Source organism: Mangifera indica, chromosome 17 (assembly GCF_011075055.1).
Source record: "Mangifera indica cultivar Alphonso chromosome 17, CATAS_Mindica_2.1, whole genome shotgun sequence".
Lineage (NCBI taxonomy): Eukaryota > Viridiplantae > Streptophyta > Magnoliopsida > Sapindales > Anacardiaceae > Mangifera > Mangifera indica.
The window spans coordinates 12940728-12957241 of record NC_058153.1 but is presented as its reverse complement, the minus strand read 5'-3'; the positions used below and the strand labels follow the sequence as shown (position 1 = coordinate 12957241).

General features: G+C 29.7%; 1 protein-coding gene across 1 annotated transcript; it reads left to right on the top strand.

Moving 5' to 3' along the window:
- The first annotated feature begins 256 nt into the window (after positions 1–256).
- On the top strand, positions 257–5322 carry LOC123200359 (alpha/beta hydrolase domain-containing protein 17B-like). The gene is made up of 5 exons (XM_044615530.1): positions 257–942; positions 2468–2504; positions 3644–3880; positions 3970–4017; positions 4779–5322. The coding sequence occupies exons 1-5, from the start codon at positions 644–646 to the stop codon at positions 5037–5039; spliced, it is 882 nt and encodes a 293-aa protein (XP_044471465.1). The 5' UTR covers positions 257–643; the 3' UTR covers positions 5040–5322.
- The last annotated feature ends 11192 nt before the right edge of the window (positions 5323–16514 follow it).

The window sequence follows — 16514 nt, the reverse complement described above, 5'->3', positions numbered from 1 at the left end:
AATTATGTACCTATGGTATTGTTCTTATACACATTCTTGAAATATGAAGTGTTATTGTATAGCAAAACATTGTCTTTTGGTTTTTTCTTATTGTACTTTTTTTAAATGCCTATGGAGAAAATGTGTCAAGGACAAAGAAGACATTGGAACATCAGTTGGTGTCATGCATGAATTCAAAAAATATATATAAAAAAAATTTGGACAGATCATTATCAACTATCAAAACTTGTTTCCATGTTTTTATTTTATTTATTTTCTGTCTCCAAAAACAATACAACAAAAAACATAAATTTTTCACCTGATGCTCTTCTACCTTCCATCTCCTTGCTCATCCGCTTAGATCGGTTCCATTTACCTTTAATCTCTCCTCCTCTATCCATCCCTTTTCATCTTCGCTGTAAAAACAAAAACAAAAACAAAACATTTTCATTTCCTCAGCATTAACAAATCGACCCACCAAGAAAATCCAGCATTTCTTTCTCATCTTTTACTATTTTGGTGTTTTCATCAACAAAAGAATAGTCTTTTCTGTTTTTATTTTGATGTTGACTCATAAAAATCAAAACTTGATGTTTTTATTTTCACCCTCTTAGAGCCTCTCAATTGAAGCTTGCTTGCATGTTTCGGTCCTAAATGAGAGAATATGGGAAATGTGACATCGAATGTGGCTGCAAAGTTTGCGTTTTTTCCACCTGACCCCCCAACGTATGATGTGATTAGAGAAGAAGATGGCAGGTTTGTGTTCTCGGGAGTCACGGCTGATAAGAACGTGGACGTTCATGTTTTGGAAACAAAAGCTGGCAACAAAATTGCGGCAACGTTTTGGAAACACCCTTTGGCAAGATTTACTCTTTTGTATTCTCATGGAAATGCTGCTGATTTGGGGCAGATGAAGGAGCTCTTCATGGAGCTTAGAGCTCACCTTAGAGTCAATATTATGAGGTATTTTTTAATCAAAGTTTTATTCTCAAATGGGTTTATTTTGTTTTTGATAAGTTTGTTTCTTTTATTTATTTTTGTGCTTCATTCCATTAGTTTTCTTTCAAAATGATGCTTCTGGTTTTTGAGTTCTTTGTTTTGTGATACTTTTGTAATTTTTAAGACAGTTTTTTTCTGGTGATGTTTTTAAGCTCAAAGATGAACTTAGAGTTAATATTATGAGGTACTTTTTGAATTTTTCTTTTTTCTGTTTGGTTCATGAATATTCTCAAATGGGTTTGTTTTTTTTTTTTCCGTTGGTTTTTCCATTTTTGTTGCTTGTTATTTGATGATTAATTATCAAAATTGCTTTACATTTCATTATGTTTATTTCTTTCTTTGTTTTCTATTTTTTGTTTAGTTGTCATAACACTTAAACTATTGAACATGTTTTGTTCTTGATATTTGGATAGCTCTCACCTTATGGACGATATTGTGAGGTTTTGTACAATTTTTATTTTTTTAATTTCTTTGGTTTTGTTTTCTATCATTCTGAAATGGGTTCGTTTTGTTTTCATTGTTTTTTTATTCTTGTTGCTGGTTTTTCAATAATTTTTTTTTCTTCTTTTGTTTCTTCTTTTGTTTTGGTAACTGTTAAAATACTTCCATCATAATAATACATATTTTATTTCTGATATTTTTAAGCTCTTCATTTAGCTTTCAGAGTCTATCATGAGGTAATTTTTAGGAATGTTTTGTTTTCTTGGATTAGATTCTGATCATCCTGAAATGGTTTTGTTTCATTTTTTGCTGTTTTTTGATGATTGATTCTCAAAAATCGCTTTCATTTTCATCTTTTTAAGCTTCTGTTTGCTTTTGATTTTTGCCTTTTTGCTTGTCTAACTGGTAAGACACTTTGAATTACTCATCCTGTTTTATCTTATTCTGTTTGGATTCTTGTCTCTTTGTTTTCTCATATTTGGGAATCTCTCTGTTTGTCAAATTACAGCAGAGAGAAAGCTAATCATTTGGATTACATGAACAAAATTAATAATTTAATCTTGTTAGCATATCTTTGCGCAAGTGATAAAAATCCTGAATTAAATATAGTGTTTAAAGGATTCTAAAATTCACCTGGATTGTAGACTTGTAGTGACCGGTCTTCCTATCTTTAAGGGCTTTCAATGGCTGAAATCTTTCTCTCTTGGAACCTACCTAAATGAAGACTAAAGTTGTTGTGTTAGGATTTAAAGAGTAGACCTACCTAGATTATAATATGTGAAGTGTATTACACTATCCTTGTTGATCATATTAATTTCATCTATGAACTCTTACTAAACTATTCACTTAGACAGTTTAATTAAATCAAAATTATGATTAATATTAATCCACGTTAAGGAAATTTTCTAACACCAATCTCTGATAAGCTAGTGAATCTTCAATCAAATGTGGCTGGCTCCATAATTTTTATTTTATTTTTGTTTAATTTTCATTTTTGATTGTACGAGTCTGATCTTGCTAATAATGTGATATTTTCCCTAATTTACAGTTATGACTATTCTGGATATGGCGCTTCCACCGGCAAGGTAAAGGAGAATCTGACACATTACTCTTCCTTTGGAATATAATTTCACCTTTTTCCTAGGGGTTGATTGATCTGAGCTAGCTCAGATTGGATCATAGCTCAGTTCGAACTATTCAATTTCAAGTTAAGAGTTTTAATTCGATAATTTGACTTAAAATCGGTTCGTTTGTCTATCCAGTAATACGGTTTATTCTACTAGTGATACTATTCACCCATTTGACAACCTTTTTTATAGGGTTGGACTTGAACTGAGTTAGAGCGGATTCGAAAGTTGGCTCGGTTTGGTTTGAATTCGTTTTATTCGAATTTGAATCGAGTTTAAGTTATAAAGTTCGATTTATTTTAAAACCAAGCTAAACTTCGACTCGGTTTGTCTTGTGAGCTAAATAGATAGTTCGATTTGGTTCAAACTTGGCTTATGGCTTATGGCTTATGGTTTAATTCGAATTATGTTAATTAATTATTAAACGATATTATTCTGTTAATGAGTTACAAATTTGACCCATGAATCTAAGCCACATATCTGAGTCAAATTTGAACTAAATCATTTTCATTTGAATCGAACTCGAATCACCTTCAATGTTAGCTCGACAAACTCAAATCAAACTATTTTTCATTTGAACCAAATGGTGTTCAGGCTTAGTTCGATTCGTATCTACCCCTACTTGTTCACACCACCTGTAGCCTTATGGTGACACTGTTTACCCGTTCAAATGAGTTCGAGCTAGGGTTGGATTCGAGCTAAGTCAGCTTGAGCTCAACTCGGTCGAGCCCGAAACGAGTTGGCCTTAGTAGAGCTTGAGCTACTCGTCAGATTTTCAAATTAAAATTTTTGATATAAAACAACGTCGTTTTAACCAATATATATTAAAACGATGTTGTTTTTATAACGAAAAATGAGTCGAGCCGAATTCGAGCCTGAAACGAGCTGGCCTTAGCCGAGCTCGGTCGAGCTCGAGCCAATTATATATGAACTGAGCCGAGCTCGAGCTTGGCTCGGCTCAAATCCAGCCTTAGTTCGAGCCAACCATAACCTTGGCTTGTTTCAGATCGAATCCACCCCTGCCTTTTTCCTATTTAATAATTGGATCATCAAGCTACCGATCGACTTGACGAGTGTTTGATTTTATATTGTGATAGCCTTCAGAACTCAACACATATCAGGACATAGAGGCTGTGTACAACTGTTTGAAAAGGAAGTATAATGTTAAGCAGGAGGAACTGATTTTGTATGGCCAATCTGTTGGAAGTGGACCTACCCTGCATTTGGCTTCTCGCTTACAGAAGTTAAGAGGTGTTGTTCTTCATAGTGCCATCCTTTCAGGCATTCGCGTCTTGTATCCTGTCAAGATGACATTTTGGTTTGACATTTTTAAAGTTAAGTGCTTGTGTTGAATTGTTTGTTCTACTGCAACCTGCAAGCTTAAATTGTAGTTTCACTGATCAACTTTCTTCAATATTTGCAGAATATAGACAAAATCCGACATGTCAACTGTACTGTTCTAGTTATACATGTATGTATCTTGTTATCCTTAATTTATTTGATTGTCCACGCATGTTTGCTTTCTTCTTACTAAAGCTTTTGTGACTGCCGGCGAATGGTGGATTGTGTTAAGAATCCACCTTGGTTGGAAAACAAGTTGGCTGTGGTTATATGTAAGTGTGAGAGAAAGTCTCGTCTCTTAAGCTAGCTTTTGAGATAGAAAAAATTCAATTGACACTTGGTATTAGAGCCCAGCTTTAAACAATTCTATCCAAGTCCACAGTAGTACCGGTCCTTTTGAAGCTCCATCCTGTAAAATCCCAACCCAGTCCAGATGAGGAGAGGTTTAATCCATTTACTTCGCTTAGCTTGGTTTTATGGGCCCTCAAATCTAGATGAGGGGGAGTTCATTCATTTACTCTCCCGTTGGCCTATTTCCCGAGGCTCAAATAAAGAAGAGGTCCTTGTTGGCTTGGATGAGGGATAGGTTGTTAGATTTTGGTATGAGTGGCGTCGAATTGATGGCCCTAAAAGGGAATTGTTGAGAATCTGTCATTGGTTAGAAAACAAATTGGGTGTAGTTATATAGTCTTACCTCTTAAGCTACTTTTTGGTGTCCAAAATTCCGTTGTGACTCATGTTAGCACATTGTGAGCGAAATAAAGATGCAGGAACATTACTAGCAAAATTCTTGAAAATTTTGCAGTGATGCTTTGTTCAAGTCTTGTTATGGTTCTTATTGTCTATTATTGCAACCATTGCTGATGTGTTTCTGGTGACAAACGTTTGCAGGGAACGAACGATGACATTGTTGATTTTTCCCATGGGAAGCGCTTATGGGAACTGGCCAAGGAAAAATATGATCCTCTATGGGTCAAAGGCGGTGGCCACTGCAACCTGGAAACTTACCCTGAGTACATTAAACACTTAAGAAAGTTCGTAAATGCAATGGAGAAAATCTCAATCACAAATCCTCCAAAAAAAGAACTTTCCCCTAATCCAAGCTTTACAGAGAGTAAAAATAACAAGTGCTTGAGATTCGGGAAAAAATAACCCAATGGGACGTACTGAATCAGAACAGGTAGCTCATTCGTGAAGTCATTACATCTCCAAGAATAGGCTTGCTTGCTTTAGGCTTGGTATGATTCTCAAAAACGGCAACCTTTGATCCAGATCTTCACCAGGCTGCAACTTTTGATCTGGATTTCATGTACAATGTAGCAAAGTCATTCATGTAAAAACCATTGTCGATGTCAACAAAGTGAAGAAAAGAATTCATGAGTTATATTAGTTATGTATGTTTCACCATTGATCAATGAATTTACCTTTTTTTCCTGCTTGCTCTCTTCTGCTGTATCTTTAGTTGCAGTCAGAGAGGTTTCTCAATGGCTATGTAAATTGTCATGTCGTTTTGAGCTTTAGAATGTTTTCTGTGTTTGCGAATTAACAACGATCAGACCTTGTAGCATTTAAGAATGAAGAATGGCTGCTAATCCACCAGCCATTGCTGCATAATTTGGAGTTGTAATCTTGCAAATGTGAGAACTTGTTAGGGGTGAGTATTGATCAAGATACAAGGATTAAAAGCATTATGTTCTCAAGTTATTTATAGAAGTTGAGGTGTTGATGAGGATGGACAGTATAAACCCATCTAAACCTCATACTAGAAATTCCTCTTGTTTTTTGTAGGAAAAGTTTTATATTTTACGTTTGAGACTGTAACTTACCAACAAGCTCTACAACCTCAGCACCTATGTGAATTAGTTATACGGTAACTCTTTATTAGTCCCTGACAAATCCTGCACTATCGACATCACTATTCATACTATATGATTACAACTAAGAGACATAATTATATCTTCAGAGAGTTCAAAGTTATATAATTTTTATACTAGAAACACTTATTTTTCAATATAGAATCTGAATCTCATATCTTACATTTAAGATTGTAACAAATTGTTTGTGTATAGAGTAATACTGTATGCACTAACATTTGGTGTAGATACAAATATTGATGTGTCATCATATAATTGTATATTATTTTATTTTTAATTCAAATTATTTAATTAAATTATAATATGTCAATATTTGTATATATATTTATATTTATTATTAGTATACATAGTGTTAATGTTGTGATTATTTTCCAGGCCCAATTCATCAAACCCGCCTCCTGCATCTAAGCCCATTCACATCACTCTAAGCAAGAGGCACAACTAGAAGTTCAACTTTTTGTTTGGGTGAGCTTATCTTGAATAAAATAAATTGGGTTTGGATTCAAACTGATTTAAACTGAACAAGAATCAGTTTAAGTTTAGCTTGAATTTAGAATAATCAATTTAAGATTAAACTCAACTAGTTCGAATTGTTCAAATAAAAAAATTGTTGAGGAATAAGAATTGTTTGAATCCAAAATAATTATTGAGAAAAAAGGAAGAATTAACGATGAAACAAACTTAGATTGGCACTAAGCTGAACAAGTACAACAATCCAGACGCAAATTGCTTAGATCGAATCCAATTTTAAACTTATAAAAGAAACTATTTTTCTAAAATTCAAAAATGATTTTGAAATTATGACTAACCTCGTTTTTTTAAATTTATTTTTAATTTAAAATTATAAATAATATTTCCAATTCTCAAATCTAAAACTAAAATAAATAAGAAAAACCAAATAAATAATAAGGAAATAATTATTCATTAATGGGTGTAAAGTAATCTTAGAATAGTAGTGTTCCCAGCCTTGCCTGATCTGGGGAAGGCCAAATTTCACTAATAAATTTCATCATATTCACACGCCATGGCCCCCTTCAAAGAATAAATTAGGTTTCAACTTTATACCATTTATTAATATAAAAAATAAAATTAAATATACAAATAAATATATGAAAATATTAAGTTACTTGCTAATGTAACGTTACTTATCGACCAATCCATATCTACCATCAAATGGTTTTGACTTCTTATGCTAAATATTGATTTATCCAAATCAAGCGATCTTTATTAAATTAAAGATATTACCATTTCGATTATAGAATTATGAATTCACATGAAAGTAGCAAAGAATTTATTAATATTAATATTAATATAATATATAAACGATAGGTATTAAATAGTATAAATAAATTGATTTATCATTATATAATTAAATAATTTAATTATATATTCATGTTTAATTTAAAATCACTCAATCATATATCGATAAATCAATTTGTTTATACCTATTCATATACATCCGAATGTATATATTATAAAATACAAATTGTTTAAATATAAAGTCAAAGTCGTGTTGACTTGAAGATCATAGAAATCTTTCAAAGACTTGCTTGCATGTACTATAATTTCGCAAATATTTAATAAAGATCAATTAGGAAATGAAATTTTCAACATTGATGAGTTTTTTTTTTTTTTAATTTATCAAAGTAATTAACTCCCCATTTGGTTTGTGATTTGAAAATAATTTTTAAAATTAAAAATTTATTTACTAAACACAAGATAATAGTTAGGACTAACCCGAGTCTTAAAAAAAAGAATATTCAATTTCATAAAAGAATTGAGTTTCAACTAATTTAAACGTTTCAATTCAATTCAACTTCAACTTAAATTAGGTTCAAAGTCAAATTTAATCTAAGTCAAGTTCGAGTTTTAATTTTACAAATCAAATTAAGTTTGAGTTAAAGAAATTTCAACTCATCAGTTGTAAACTGATATTTTTGAATTCGAATCGATTTTAACCTAACTTTTATTTAAATTTAACTTAAATCGAATTCAACCTTAACAATTTATGTATGCAATTCACAAATAAATCATTGGACCTCCAAAAAACTAGGATTATATTTTTAATGAAGCTCATTATGGTGTACCAAACAATCAAATGTACACAATAATTAATTAATTAATTAATGTAAAGTATATCTTCATAGAATATGCTTTATGCTATTTTTATCTTTTGTTGAAGAAAGGTTGTCTATATGTCTCCCCTACTTATTCCATCCCTAAAGCAACTAAATTTGTCTCTGATTTATGATTCAAAAATAATTTTTAAGAAATTAAAACATCTTCTTAAAATTAATTACATCCTAAAGTTTTAGTTTCTATAAACTTGTTTGATATTTAATTCCACAAGGGAGAAGGGATTTTCGGAAAACGATTTCCTTTTTACCCAATGTTTTGTTGTAGTTTGAAAAACGACAAATTATTTATAAATTGTATATACATATATATAATAGGTTGGTATATTATCAAGATAGCATAAATTTATGAGCGTCTACTAATGATTTGTTTTCAAAGATCGTAATCTGATTAGTATTTATGATTCTTTTTCAATAATGAAATCCTGCGTTCAAATATATCAAACTTGTATTAGTATCTCAATTTCATAACTGATTGTTCGAAACTCTACGAATTTTTAAAAATTGCAAAAGGTAATTATTAAATAGTTAAAATTTAATTTATATTAAGCAAAAAGGACCCACATTCTTAATGATGGAAGGCAAGATTTAATTGTAGAAGATTAGTGGAGAAAAAAATGATTAAACCAAAAAAGGAAGAAGCAAATTTCAATTGTTTGACACTTAAATTTTTGTGACACAACATCATGTTTGCTTAATGTGGATTCCAGTATGTTTTAGAGTTTGTTTCTACGTATGATGATTAATTGATTTGAAAAACATAATGAACAAGGACTACCAATGGCAGGCTTGAGTTCAAGTCGAAATGAATTTTGTTAGACTTGAGTTTGGTTTCATTATGTTTATATAAGACTTGAGTTTAAATTTGAGCTCAGAAGTTACAAGGTTAAATTCAAGATAAAAACGGTTAACCATAACTCGGTTGAAAAAATTATTATAAAATTCATAGTTTATGTATTTATTAATTACCATATTCAAAGTTCGAGATTTTGTTGGATGTACGAAATTAAAAGCTTGGGAAGCTAGATATATTTATCATATTAAATTAAGCAATAAAATTATGTATGCCTATTTTTGATACACAATTTGTGTACATAGATGATATGTCATCATGTGATTGGATATTTCTTTATCATATGGTGACACATATTTTAAAATCACCTAATTGTATGAGGACACATCACTGTGTACATGAATTGTGTACTAAAATTAGGTACACATAGTATTGCTCTAAATTAAGATATATAAGTTGGGAGGTAAATATAAGTTTTAGGGGGATAAATTGTTATGTTGTAAGAGTATATGTATGAAATTTCGAACTTTTAAGAATTTATTAATATTATATAACAAGCAAACTTGCAAGTATATTAAATCAACAAAAGTAAGCTTGAGTTGGCTTGACAGTAACCTGAGTCTAAACCAACTCTTATTTAGCCCTGACTTCAACAGCTTCAATCATCATAACCATCGTATGTCATAGAAGGGGAAGTTGACAATCAAGCCAAACTCTTATAGATTGCAAAATGGCTCCCTTTAAGGATTGCTAACTTGGTTTATCTCAGGTAAAAGTTAACACCAGGAATTCCGATATGATTAATCATGTAACATTATTATAACAATCCAATCCATTGATAAGATATTATAAATTTATGTGTATCTGTTTTTATTAAAACCTAAGATTTCAAACTAAAATTGCGAATGTTTCTGATTAATCAAGGAATCCTAAACATAATAAGTCATTTTTTGATCCAAAACCCATCCTGTTAATACGTTGTTAATCGAGATTAGGATGGGTGATTAATAAATAATTATATTTATGACATGTGATTGTAATTAAAAACTTTGGTAGACCACATGGGGGGCTCAAAATTTCAACTAATTGTTGCTGTATTTAGCTGGCCGGCAACCAATTTTCAAATGCTTCTAAAAATTTTAATTGAATTATCAAGCAACTTAGTTGTATACATGATATATATATATATATATATATATATATATATATATATATATATATATATATATATATATATATATATATATATATATATATATATATTTGTTATAATCTACTTGACCATCTAAAGATTAAAGTTTCAATATGTTTATGATATATAAAATATCTATATATATATATATATATATATATATATATATATATATATATATTTGTTATAATCTACTTGACCATCTAAAGATTAAAGTTTCAATATGTTTATGATATATAAAATATCTACCCGATTGACCTAAGAGTAATATTATGCATACTTATTTTGGGTATATAAATTTATACACATTTATGTGTGTTATCATGTAATTAAATATTACTTTATCTTAAATTCAAAATTATCTAATCACATGATGACACATATAAATATATACATATTTATATATCTAGTTTTACTATTTAATTAATATAGAGATCACATGCATGTTCCAATTTGGGAGTGTCAATATCAATGTTTTCGTATTTGGATTGGACATTAATCTACTTAAGAGATTGGTATAGGGATGAATATTATAACAATCTTTCAAGTAAACAGAATTGTTGTATGGTGGTAGGTGGTGCAAATTTCTTCTCAGATAGCTCAACAACTAAGAAAATTTCACTCTCCAACATGGCCAATTTCATGACGGGTAAGATAAAAATTATAATAATAATATATAACTAAATAAAATTGTGGTCTAGTGATAAGGTGCATATTTCTTACAAATTTTACAAAACAATGTGCTGAATTGACAATGGTTTAGCTATATTTTGGTGTAAATCACCAATTCAGTCATTAATCAATAACACACGACCTTGAGAGTGGGAAAACACACAATCATTTTCGAAGCATCTTTTGCATAATACAACCTCTCACAAGTTAAGGTAGATGACATTGTTGAGAATTCCCAAAACTGCTTGAAATACAAACTTTTTAAAGAATCTCTAGTTTTAGTCATTTATGTGGGTTATAACATATGAGCCTCGAATGTGGGGGAACGCTTGACAATTTTTGGGTGTCATTTGTACCATTCACTCTATCACGAGTCAAAATATATAATCAAATTAAGAATCCTAAGAACTTGAGCCCAAAATTGCTCGAAATCTAAAATTTTACCAAAAGCCTTTGGTTTTGATCATTTTTGTGAGTTTATAACACACATGCCTTGAGGGTGGAGGAACGCTCAATAGTTTCTGCAGTGTCTTTCACACCGTTCACCCTCTCACTAGTCAAGGTAGAGAATCCTTAAAATGTGTGTCTAAAACCACCCAAAATACACTTTTCTGAAAACGGTAGTTTTGGTTATTTTGTAGGTTATAACACATAATCTTCGAGGGTAAGGGAATACCAGACAGTTCTTAGGATGTCTTTCGTATCATTCATCCTCTTATGAGTCAACCTGATGACTCATTAAGAATCTTCAAAACATGTGTTTTTCCTCTTGATTAATGGATATAAAAATGTTTTATATTTGTTTTTCTTATGATTAATGAATATGAAAAACTTCTATTATTGTTTTTCCTTATGGCTAATGATTTCGAAGGTAAATAAGTCTTTATGATACAAATTTAATTAAGAAATTATATATTATATGTATTTTTACTTATCAAGTTAACGACTCGTTCTTCGTCTTCATTTTTTTGCAAAATTTGTTTTCTATAATTGCTAAAAGGTGTGAAATAAAACAAAATCGAGATGAGTAGATAGATTAAAAATTCTTGAGGTCTAGATTTTAATATTTATGAATTGTATAATTGCAGATAATTATCAATAAGACTATAAATATGTTAAATTTATTACATTATTATTTATGAGAAATTTAGAATCTGTAATGATGTGGAAAAAAAATTCAAGAATAATGTCTTAGAAATTAGTAACATTCCAATTTGATTAGGTTTTGAATTTAGGGTGTTACAGTGATTTACAATTTCCCACCAATATTTGGGCAAAAAATCTTGTCCATCCATTTTACTTATTAATCATACTTTCTCATCTAAATCAGGCTTTGTCAATGGAAAATATATAATAATATAGTAAAATAGTCAATTTTCTTAAACTTGGTATGTCAAAAAAAAAAAAAAAGATCAAATTAAAATAAGAAATTAGATAGACAGAGCAAAAGAAAAGGGGAGTCGTGTTTCTCCCTACTAATCAAATTCCTACTAAAGGTTTTCAACTTTCATCTTAATCTCATTCTTTCTTCTTCCTCATTACTTCTCTCCTCTTTATATTGCTCTCTTTTTTATTTTACTAAAGTTATATGCATAAATAATGTAACAAACTTATTCGTAAACAATAATATATCATTATATGATTAAGTAATTTTTTATTAAAAATAAGATAATACACAATTATATAATAATATATTATCGTTTATATAAATTATTTGTACACATAATACTATTCTTCTTACACACCACATGCGGTTGAAACCTCACTAAATCACCAATCACCAAGACAATAACTTTAATCTATCTCTCCTTCACCCCAAAGTTACAACCCAAACCATAGCACCAATAGACATCACTGTATTATCACCACCATCATTTTTTTCACCACAAAGTTCTCCTCCTTGAATTCACAAAAATCCCACCATTCATTTGGCTAATTAAAAGGAAAAAATGGTTTTAATCAACTAAAAGCAAAAAAAAAAAAAATCTACTCTTATTTAACTACCACTACTTTAATCACAAACAACATTACGACACAGTTGACATTGTCATCTCCACCACTGCCACCATTAATGAGGATGACAATAAAACGTTATAAAAAATACTCAAACTATGAAAATCGGAACCCAATCATACTTAGTTTTTTAACGTCATTTCAATGTCCATTGACAACTAAATGTTTGAGTATGATTCGATTCATGGCTGCATTTGCAAACATAATTCTTAAAATAGCAAATTGAAGGCTTTCCAAGCCTTTAAATTCCTATCCAAAATTAACAAATTTCTATTTTTCGTTAGTGAAGAGAAACATAGATAATTGGTGACGTGAAATTTGTGAGAGAGGGAGATAGAGGTTCAAGATTAAAACAAAAAAATTGATAGTGTGAATTTCTACGCCAAGATTCAACATAAATCTCTTATCAAAATTGTCGAGTTTGTTGATCTTGTCCTTAATAAAGGAACTACAACCATCAAGGCATTGTCATTTAGTAGAGGTTTGGGGCAATTAAGAAAGTGTTTGGGCTTGTCGATTTTGGCCTCTACCTATGTCACTATGATTGATGGTGTGAATTTTGTGATAGAGGGAGACGAAGTTTTAATTTAAGTTTTTGTATTATCTCCTATCATATTTTCTATTAATGGTGTCAAACTTTGGGTGAACTTTGGTTGGGAAAAAAATAAAAATAAAAATAAAAAAATCCACTCTTATTTAACTATCACTGCTTCATTCACAAACAACATTATCACACAGTTGACATTGTCATCTCCACCACTGTCACCATTAATGAGGACGACAACAAAACCGCTATAGAAAATACTCAAACTATGAAAATTATAACCCAATCTTACTTAGTTTTTTATTATCATTTTAGTGTCTATTGACAACTTAATGTTTCAGTATGATTTGATTCATGGCTGCATTTGCAAACATAATTTTTAAAATAGCAAATTCAAGGCTTTCCAAGCCTTTAAATTTCCATCCAAAATTAACGAATTTCTATTTTTCATTAGTGAAGAGAAATATAGATGATTGGTTATGTGAATTTTGTGAGAGAGGAAGATAGAGGTTCAAGATTAAAAAAAAAATATTGACGGTGTGAATTTCTACACCGAGATTCAACATAAATCCCTTATCAAAATTGTTGAGTTTGCTGATCTTGTCTTTAATGAAGGAACTACAACCATCAGAGGCATTGTCATTTAGTAGAGGTTTGGGGCAGTCAAGAAGGTGTTTGGGTTTGTCAATCTTGGCCTCTAACTATGTCAATATGATTGATGGTGTGAATTTTGTGATAGAGGGAGATGAAGTTTTAATTTAAGTTTTTGTACTGTATCCTATCATACTTTCTATTAATAGTGTTAAACTTTGGGTGAACTTTGGTTGGGAAATGTAATAAACTCTTTAAAGATTTGAGTTTATCACATGCTCATGGCTCATGGCTCATGGCTCATGGCTCACGGCTCATGGCTCACGGCTCATGTTAAATTATTAGAGTTTAAAACCAAAGGGTTATAATGTTACAATATCAATATGATAACATTCATGATAATATTAAATTTATCATAGTAATATTAATATATATATTAACATGTATATGTAAATGGAAAGTTTGATAACAAGTCAAATCTATTAATTCAACCAGAGATCGAGTTAAAATGTTCGGTCTCATTGATTTTATAACTGATACAATTTCAAAACAAAATAAAGGGGAGGGGGGGGGGGGGTGGCGGGGAAGAAGTCATGAATTATATGATGAAAAATAAAACAAAAACGAAAGAGATTCATGCTTATAATCATGTATCAGTTGTATTCATATGTAAATAAAATATCTAAAATAGTATAACTCAAATGAAAATATCTTTCAAATGTTGTTGACTAATTTACTGAGTGATTTAGTACAAAAAAACCCTAGTAGATGGTTAAAAAAATAAATAATAAATTGATTAATTAATCTTAGAAGAAATTAGAATTTTGATTTTGATTGATATACGAAACTTTCCTCGCTTAACGAATCTATTTTCAAAGTGGGCTTAAATGAATGCATTATGAATTGTATGATAAAAAATAAATTGGGTATATATTAAACGTTCTTTTTTTTTTATAAATTTGTAAATAAATGTTGTGTATAAATAGTGAACTTAAAAGGAAAGTGCTATTGAATTGTTGAAATTCTGTTATTTTTTTATTGTTACTTGGAATGCTTCAACAAGAAAAAAAGAAAAGAGTAATAGTAATGATAGAATTATCTATCACTAACTCTAGGACTTCTTTGTTCTATGTTATTTCACCTTTCCTTCTTTGTTTCACCTTATTTGTATCAACAAAAGTTCCCTCTTTTATATAATATTAAAAAATAATTATTTATATATATTTATTATGTATTTTTATTTTTAATTTTAAAAATAAAATTCAAGAAAATATTAAAAATAATTAACTTTTACCCTCAAATTAATGATAGTTTGAATGGTAAAGTTGAAGGACTTAAACAAAAGATATGGATCAAAATTTATTAGAGATATTTCAAGATCAAACTTTTGATTTATCTTATGTAATAGTTGTAAAATTGATTATTAAACCAAAAGTTTTTTTTGTTTGGCGTAATCGGTTTGACGCAGTTAAGAGTTGGTATAACTCAAGTAACGGTTATTTATTGTAAAAAAATAATAATTATTTTTAGATTAAGGTAAAAAGATTTTTTATAACATTCTATTAGTCTTAGACAATAACAAGTGTGGAGAGCATACAATGTTGGTTGGTTTTTCAAAAGTATTTAAGTGGGATGTGACATCTAGGACATAAGGTATGTTTCATTATGTTACAATTTTTTAAAAGGTAGGTACTCTAAAGAAAGGGAATGTAGGATGAGCTAAGAGAAGTTCTTCATAGTCAACAAGGAATAAAGGTTTGGGTTTTCTATGTGCAAATTGATTAGGAGCTAGAGTTGTTTAAATAATGAGTCCATGATATCATAAAAACCAATGAACTTCAAACTAATGAAGGACATACATGTAGGGTAACTTTGCTCAACATTGATGTCAAGTTGTCTCATTAGCCAATCTATTGGGACAAAATTCTAGATTTGTGACAAATGATACTAGAGCAAGAAATGATGTGTTAACACCAACATTGAGGTGTTCCCTTTTAAATAATCCTAACAATCGAAGAGTTCTTCCGTATTCTTACAATAAATTGTAAGGGTTAATTTTATCAAATTTGATATTTTACTTATCAAAAAAAAAAATTTGAGGGTCTACACATAAACAGATGTAAAATAGTGTTATCAAATCAAATTTGCAACATCGTAAAAATAACAACAAATGTGGAGAACGTGAGAGTTCTGGTAGTTTCGTAAATTATTAAAATAAAATGTGATATCTGAGATATGAAGTATGTTTTTTCTTATCACATTAACAATACTTCATTAGGGGGTAATTTAGAGAAAATGATTGTAGAATCAAAGTGAAATGAGTTCTTAATAATTGATAATAAAAAAAGAATTAGATCTCTACACAATTTGTCTAGTTGAGTTACTTCCCTTGGGTCTATTATAAAATAAAACCTTTCTCAACAATAATGTTGAAGAAGTGCCACGTGGGCCATTTCGCTTCTGTAAAACTTTCCTTGTGACATCATTAATTGATCATATTTCTAAAAGGTACGCAAGATTAGGAAAATCCAAATTTGCCAACTAATCAACTATCATATTAGCATAAATAAAAAAATGCATTTAAATTCAAAAATTGAAAATTAAAATTTACCACCAAATAATTTTTTTAATAAATAATAACAAATTACCCTATTTAATAACACTAATAGGTCCATGTGCCCAAAATATACTATATACTATATATATATAATGATGTGACATTTAGCAAAGATAAAAACGTGTCACCGGTAAAGGTTGCTTCCAAAACTTGCTCACTCAATCAAAATTTAATATTAATATAAAATAATATAAAA